Raw genomic sequence first — 8435 nt, forward strand, 5'->3', positions numbered from 1 at the left:
TATTTTCAAATTTGAAGTCTTTGGAAAAAATCTGATTCCTCTGTTGTTTAATAGTTAAGGTAAATATACAGACTGATAACGTGAATATTTAAATCTTGTAGAAAATATGGGGAAATTCACAAATACCTAACACTATTCATCACGTTGCACACAGCAATTGCTAATGGTGGTGAGCTGTAGTGCTAGTTAATTGTTTTAAAATATGTGAGAGAGAAAACTAAGATTTAGTAGACGTTAAGGAATATTACAAACTCTTGTGGGTAAAGATGACCATTAAAGTCACACTGTCACAGGGTCATAGTTTTAACACTGAAAGTCATGCATCCTGGGAAACCCTCAGTCATGGGGAACCGTGACAGTTGGCACCTTACCAGTCAAATAGTATAAAATGTGAATGAAAATATGATACATTCTAAATGTTTGGGTTCCGTAAAGAATAAAGCACAAAAGGGATCTTATTGCCATTAATTCATATTCTCTATGATCACTAAGTATAACTAAAATTGCATTATAGTTGTTTCTATAATCATAAGTGGGAAAGAAAGCTTTGTGGGTCCTAAACATAATTGAGAGCTTATACGAGTGGGCCAAAAGTAGGTTTATTCTTGTATTATCATTTATTGATTATTATTGTGTTATTTTCTACACAAACAACTGCAAACTTACTTTTATCACATCCTGTATTTTCAGTACTGAAAATATATATGAACAGAGGTAGAGAAATTCAGAGAGTGAACTGTCAAACAGCTGATTTCTTTAAACTTATGTAGACCTAAAAATGGCTCGTTGAGTGTCATAAGATTTCTTGTATCTGTCTAGTTCTTGTGATTATACTAGTAATTTTTCTCTCCTCACCTTCTAGAAATGGTCATGGGTGCAGATATATCACATTATAAAGGTATTTTATATATAAAATTTATAATTACAGAATTTATAAGTGAGTACCTGTTCTTTGTGCAGCCTGAAAATTTGCTTTACATAATTCTGAAATACTGGAGATAATCACTTGTCCCTTAGAATTTACTGTTTAATTTTGAGTCACTGCCTTCACTATACATTTTCATTTCCTTATTACACTCATCACAGATCAGCCTTTTTATTTTTGAAAGTTGGTGCATCCCTAGAATTTAAGGTTGAGAGAAAGGTCAGTTTGCTGTCCTGTTGAAGAGTAGTGGTTAGATAAGCAGAGGGCTTCTTAGTAGTCTCCTGTCTTTTCTTTGAACATGTAACTATTGTGTTGGCTATTTAACTAAATTATAAGTGTTTTATAACATTTATTATAATTTTAAAAGAATTACTGATTGAGATTTTTTATTCTGTCTTGAGGTCAAATTTTTATCCAGGGGTGTGGCTTTGCATTCATAGCATATTATGGAGAAGATGGGACTCTTTCTCACATATATTTTAAAACCTGCTTTTCAAAAATGCATAAATTGGGGGCAAATGTGTCAAAATTCTTAAGAATTACTATATTTCAGAAAACCCTCAAAAGAAGGAATTTTATTTGAATAAAAGTTGTGCTTTGTGAGGTTCCTCCCTTCCATCTTCTCTTATAAATCATGGGATAAGTCCTGCTTCATAGTGTCTAGAGTGTTTTAATAATTGACTTTCAGAATGGGGACTTAGCCAATAGCAAGTAGGCCAGTATACATTCTCAGATTTAATAGAAAACCTGCTTCTTGTCTCTTCTAAACTAAATAAAAATTATTTTAATGCCAAGTAAATAAAACAAGGTGCAAAAGAATATATCCAGTATGATACTATTTTTTGAATGTTCAATAATAAGCTAAACAATATTGTTTAGGGTTACATACCTATTTGGCAAAACTTCAAAGAAAGAACAAGGGAATGGTTAAAGAAATACCAGAATGGTGACTGACTTTGGTGAGGAGAGGAGCTTCCAGGAAGCTTCAGGGTTATTGGCAATGTTCTCTTTCTTAAGTTGAGGCTGGCTTCACGAAGGTGTTTATGTTATTGTTGTGTCTCATAACTTACGATACAGTATAACTGTGTGTTGTGCATATCAAATTTTTCACTAAATGAAATTATTGGATTCTATTTTGTTAAAATAAGAAAGATATGGGAGATTTGTTATTCAGGCCTACAAATTGGTAGATTTACCTTCATAAATATTTAGAATGCCCTTTCCTGAATATCTTTTCAATTGTAGTATCTAGAGCTTTATACAGATTTTTATTTGAACCTCAATTAATTCATGCAACTATAACAGCTGGTGGCATTTAGATTCTAAATATTGCTTATTCTCATGTGTCTGCATCATTAGAATCAGGTGTTGTAATCATCCAGTGCTGCAGTAGATGGAAAGTCAGCCAGAATAAATGTAGCTCTGGAGACTACAGAGGGAATAATTTGAAGATATAATTTGTATGTAAGAATTAATTTTGTTTATTCATGTGGCAATACATTTTTTTTATCTTTTAGTAAGAATGGGATGTAGCAAACAGATTGGTTTTGTTAAATGTGTTGTTTGATAAGTGTTTGGTTATAGCTATAGGAGTCTGTCTCCCAAATTCCTACCCCAGTTTCTTCAGCACCCACTGGTTAGCAGATATTCAGCTCTATTTTCTGAGGCACTGGACACCCAGATGTTTCCATGTGCGTCATTGTGCCTTTGTTAGACCTGCTGCATGGAGGTAAAATTGCCCACTTCATGCCTGATGGCCACGTTTCAGTTAGTCAATTCCCACCATACTGACTTATCAAAAGAACTGATTTTGTAAAATACCTTATAACTTTTTACTCTGAATATTGACTCAGCCTACTGATACATTCTTTTGATATTTTAAGAAACTGAGCAATCTTTCTTTTTTCCACTCAGCTGCTGATAAAGATGATAGTTCAGAAGACCTGTCGGTGCCAAGTAGTCCACATACTGAAGCGATACAGCATAGTTCTGTGAGCACATCCAATGGAGTCAGTTCAACCTCCAAGGCAGAAGCTGTAGCCACTTCAGTCCTTACCCAGGTGGCGGACCAGAGTACAGAGCCTGCACTTTCACAGATCGTTATGGCTCCTTCCTCCCAGTCACAGCCCTCAGGAAGTTGATTAGAAACCTGCAGTGCAGCAGTTTTAGATACTCATTAGTGACTTCAAAGGGAAATCAAGGAAAGACCAGTTTCCATTTATGCGAAATCTGTGGTTGTAAATTTTTTTTTTTACTTGAAATTAAATTTGGCTCTAAAGTGGTGTAGCAGCAGTTGATGATCAGACTGAACAAGTTTTTAGTCTCTGGAAAAGACTGATTTTGCTTTTTTTATAAATATTGTTAGATTTATTAATTTTTCTGTGCTCAGTGTATAAACTGTATTATAATTCATTGTGGTTTATCATTTTTAATTTGGTGGTGTTTAATAAATGGGGGTGTTACTGAATCTCTCTTCCCACTTCCATTTCTTTTGACCACCTCTTATCCCTCAACTGTGATGGTAATATTGTTATATCATTTATACCAAAGTTCTGCTTAAATCCCTATGGACTTTGTAATGTTAACAAAGTCATAAAGCACTAGCAAGAGAAAGAAATTTGCTTTTAACCTTTTTGCCTTTTATTTTGCACATTATGCAAAAGGAACATGAGAACACTTTTTGAGTGAGTGAAAACATGGTAGAAGACATACAGTGCTTTTATGCACACTCTTAATGTTAAATTAAATCAAGATCATTAATAGTGCATCTTTTTTTTAATTTTAAGTAGACATGAATTTTGGAATCCTTTATCATTTCAAAAATGACTATTTTTCAAGTCTTAAATTCAGTATTTTAAACCCTATGTTTTGAGGCTAATAAAATATGAAATTATATAATGTACAATACAGGGTTATCAGATATTTAATAATTTTTGAAATTAGGTTTTTGGGTTTTTTTGCAGATGTCAGGTTACAAACTGAGAAGTTTATGCATAATCAAGTATGGTATGGTTGCCAGAAAAGCCTAAAAATTACTACTTAGAAAATTTAAGACTGTTTACCCCCATTGTCTTGTACTTGCAAGCTAACTTGTACTTATTCTTGTGAAAGCACTGTCATCTTTTAGTAGCAAATTTTGATAACGTTTCTTGTGAGAAAAAATCAGTATCTATCTTTAGAACAATGTAATTATAACGTGGGAAGCAAGAGTGAGAAAGCGTACATGTATGTATGTGTGTATGTATGTGTCTTTCAATAGTTTATGCCAGCAGTCTTTGCTTGAATGTTTAATGATGCCTTCAGTGTGATGCTGGCCAATAGGTGATTGCAGTTGCAAACGTCATTACTGTGCAGGCTTGGGTAACTAACATTCCATGACGTAGCTTGTTTCTGATGAGATGATTGTAGGTACACTTCTCTCATTATCCAGTCATCTGTGGGATATTGAGTTTTCTAATGTGCCATTATCTATTTTTATTCTGCGGTTATGTTCAAAATACAGTACACTATTTTAAAATAGACTAAATTGTTAAAAATTTTAAAGTAGTAGATGTGTGTAAGAAACCTTTGTAAAATAGTTATGAGTCCTACCCAGTAGCAACTTCTGGCATTCAAGCAGGATTCCATTATGTAAATATCTGTAATGCATTTATAATAAGTTGTGTAGTTTGTTCTGCATCCATACTACACTCTTTGCTAAAGTCTCAGTGCCATCTCCTAATGAGACTGACATTTAAACCTATATGGAATATCCTTGATAATTCAAGGAAACATCCCACCTGCCTAAGTTCCAGACTGGGAAACATTCAAATTATACAAATGATATTTCAGGACTTTTAAGTTATGAAGATAATAGGAATTTTATTGTTTGGTTTATTAAAACAGAACATTTTTAGTTGATAATTCTACTTCTAAATTTTTTTTATTTTTAACTGGTTTTATAATTTTAAAGTAATTTCTAATCATGATTTTGCCATAGTTATGCTAAGGAGTTGAACTCAAAGGCACAAAATATGAATTCTGCAAGAACGCTATTTTTTATTGTAGTTTGGATGGGTTAGGAAAAGCCTCAATTTTTCTCTCTCCTAAGTCCTTCAGTGCATTTTCCTTTCAATTTGTTATTTATGCAAGTTAAAGTTCTTTGATAACAGGAATTCTTGCAACTGTAAAATAAAGCTACATAGATGTAAGAAGTCATGTAAACGGTTAATGAGCTTACCAACGTTAGCAAAACTTTCATTGTAAATCAGTCTGTACTCAGCAAATAAAAATCATTATTAGTTGTATAAACACAAATTTCATTTTGACCTTCAGGATGTCACACTACTTCTGTACCTAGCATTTTGAGTCCTTATATTTGCAATGTTACACAAACTGTACTATTTTCTTTTATGTGCAGTTTGCATGAGTAAACCATCAGAGAATAAATTCTATCTTTAAATTATGTTCATAATTGCTTGTTCTTACCTATGTTTCATAAAGTAACATCACCTGATAATGATAATTTTTTTTTTCCTTCATGGCATTAAGAACCTGCTACTCTATTTCTGTGTTAAAATTTATTCATTCTCAAAGACCTTTTGACTGCAGGGTGCTCAGCCCATTCTTCTTTCTCGGCATTCAGTTGAAGCACTGTTTAAGGTACAGTGAACGTTTAATTTATGTCCCCAGCCTGAAACACCTTCAGCTTCAGCCACACACATCCACCAGCCTTTGGTGTCTTTTGATGCCTGCCTGACAAAACACCTTAAACATAATATGTCCAACACTGAACTCTTAACCTTCCTCCACCCTACCTGCAAATGGAATCCTCCCTCATTTTCATAAGTTAACTGATGACAACTCCATTCTTGCAGTTGTTTAAGCCAGAACAACATTATCATTCTCTGTTCCTCTCTTCTCATAGCCCACGTCCAACTCATCAGGAAACACTGTTTACTTTACCTTCAAAATAAGCCAGAACTCAACCACATCTCGCCATTGACACTGCTATCACTCTCATCTGTGCCAGCATTTCTCACCCAGATTGCTGTCTGCCTCATAACTGTCTCCTTGCTTTCACCCCACTTACTACAGCCCATCAATACAGCAGCTAGAGGGATGCTTTTAAACAAGGCAGGTTAGCTCTCTAAATCCTGGAGGTGCTCCTCACTGCACTCGGAGCTGGATTCCTTACAATGGCCTCAAGGCCTAGATGTTCTGTTCCCCCAACCCCATCGCCTTAACATCTACAACCGTATCTCCTACCACATCAATTTTTTTGTTTTTGTTTATCTTCACCCAAGGATATGTTTTTATTGATATGAGAGAGAGAGAGAGAAGCATCTATCAATTGCCTCCCGTACATGCCCCAAACCTGCAACATTTTGGTTTACAGAATGACACTCCAACCAGCTAAGCCACCTGGCCAGGCCTCCTACTACATCATTTTAAAGGGTGAAAGTGCTGCCAGGTGCCAGGCGTTGTTCTAGGCTACACCTATTGCCAGGACACAAAAATCCCTGCCTTTGTGAAGCTTACATTCTACATTGTGGGGGAGGGGGGAACACAACACAGTAAGTACATTGTGTGTTGGAAGTGGTAAGTGCTGAGTGAAGACAAAGATGAGTTTTGCTGGAGAGCATGTAGAACAATGTTTCAATCTAAAGAAAAAGAATCACTGCTATCTTTTAAGGTACACATGCTAACAAAGACACTTAACCTAGATTATGTGATATGATATAAAAGATTTCATGAAGACAAGCTGATGCATTTCTGTAACAAAGTTTGACAACTGGTATATTAAAAGAGCAAAGTCATGTTTATTTTAGAGGACAGGAAAGATAATCTCTTATCTCTTGACTTGTCCTTACTGTTGAATGTAGTTTTGCTAATTCTAGATCTGAGACTATAGAATTTGATGTGTGACACTAAGAATTTCTTTGTGAGACTTGTTATACAAGAAACATTTACTCCTAGGCCTTCATCTTATATACATATACACATGGATAGACATAGATACACACACACACATACCCTAGAGAACACCAAAGTATCAAAGCAATTAGTTCTAAAGTAAATTTAGAAGAACAAAATTTAATCTGACATTTTAAAATTGTCTTGACTACAGGATAATGGTTTTGAAGCAATGAATCATTTTTGTTTGATGTAATTGTGAAAAATCTTTTTATTTTAATAAATAAAAGTAACTTCTGTAATTCTCTCACATGGTTTAAAAAAATAAGTGCAGGTCTTTCCAGACTGTGTGTAACTATAGATTGAGACTTGGGTGTCACTGAAGCAAATATTAAGATCCTAGAGAGCATCCCACATGGGGGGGGAAAAAAATCACAAGATGTAAAAGACCTTTCTGAAAACATAAATGGTGAGTTGCCAGTTACATATATTGCCATAGAAAAAGTGTGACCAGTGAAAACGTTTCCAAAATGAAAGGATTTATTAGTTCTGAAATAACAAAGGCCGTGTGACATTGGAACCTACGTAAAAGGGAAAATATATGTAGTTTTATTCTCTGGCAGCATTCCAAAGTGCACACACACAACCTATTAGAACTAATAAAGTCAGTAAAGTTGCGAGAAACAAAATATACAGTCATCCCTTGATATCTATAGTGGATTGGTTTCAGGACTCCCTAAGGGGTACCAAAATTCACTAATGTTCAAGTCCCTTATATAATATGGCATAGAGCGATGCATACAGTCAGACTTCCATGTCTGCAGATTCCCAACCGTGGATCAAAAATACTGTCTTTGATTTGCATTTGGTTGAATCTGCAGGTTTTTAACCTGCAGATATAGAAGGTCAATTGTATATTGAAAAGAATCCACATGTAAGTGGACCTGTGCAATCAAACTTGTTTTCAAGGGTCAACTACAAAAATTTGTTGCATTTCTGTATACCAATTATCAGAAAGAGAAATTAAGAAAATAATCCTATTTACAGTTGCATCAAAAAGAATAAAACACCTAGGAGTAATCTTAACCATGGAGGTGAAAGACCTGTGCTAGGAAGACTATAAGACATTGAAGAAAGAAACTGAAGAAGGCACAAATAAATGGAAAGATATTTTGTGCTCGTGAATTGGAAGAATTGATATTGTTAATAGATATATATGACCCAGAGCAACCTACAAATTGAATGTAATCCCTATCAACATATCAATGGCATTTTTTTACAGTATAGGACAATCCTAAAATTTGTATGGAACCACAAAAGACCTCAAATAACCCAAGCAGTCTTGAGAGAGAACAACAAAGCTGGAGGCATCATGCTCTTTGATTTTAAACTATACCACAAAGCTATAATAATCAAAACAGTATGTTATTATAATAAAAAGATACATAGATCAATGGAAAAGAATTGAGAACTCAGAAGTAAACCCATGCATATATGGTCAGTTAATTTACAACGAAGGAGCCAAAAATAGTCTCTTCAATAAGTGGTGCTGGAAAACTGGACAGGCACATACAAAAGAATGAAACTGGACCACTATTTTACACCATACACCAAA

At 34.5% G+C, this 8435-nt stretch overlaps 1 protein-coding gene across 6 annotated transcripts in view; it reads left to right on the forward strand.

Annotated features, from left to right (window-relative positions):
* The window catches only part of ATF2 (activating transcription factor 2), a 70973-nt gene extending 65604 nt beyond the window's left edge, over window positions 1-5369 (forward strand). For 3 of the 6 annotated variants that reach the window (XM_081141804.1, XM_081141808.1, XM_081141805.1), the window contains 2 exons: window positions 863-898; window positions 2840-5369. In XM_081141804.1, coding sequence (XP_080997930.1) covers window positions 863-898; window positions 2840-3066 — 263 coding nt within the window. In that variant the 3' untranslated portion in view covers window positions 3067-5369. The remainder of the gene's footprint in view (window positions 1-862; window positions 899-2839) is intronic. The other 3 variants (XM_081141806.1, XM_081141809.1, XM_081141807.1) reach the window with 1 other exon arrangement.
* The last annotated feature ends 3066 nt before the right edge of the window (window positions 5370-8435 follow it).

Source organism: Miniopterus schreibersii (assembly GCF_964146895.1).
Source record: "Miniopterus schreibersii genome assembly, chromosome: 7".
NCBI classification, from domain to species: Eukaryota; Metazoa; Chordata; class Mammalia; order Chiroptera; family Miniopteridae; genus Miniopterus; species Miniopterus schreibersii.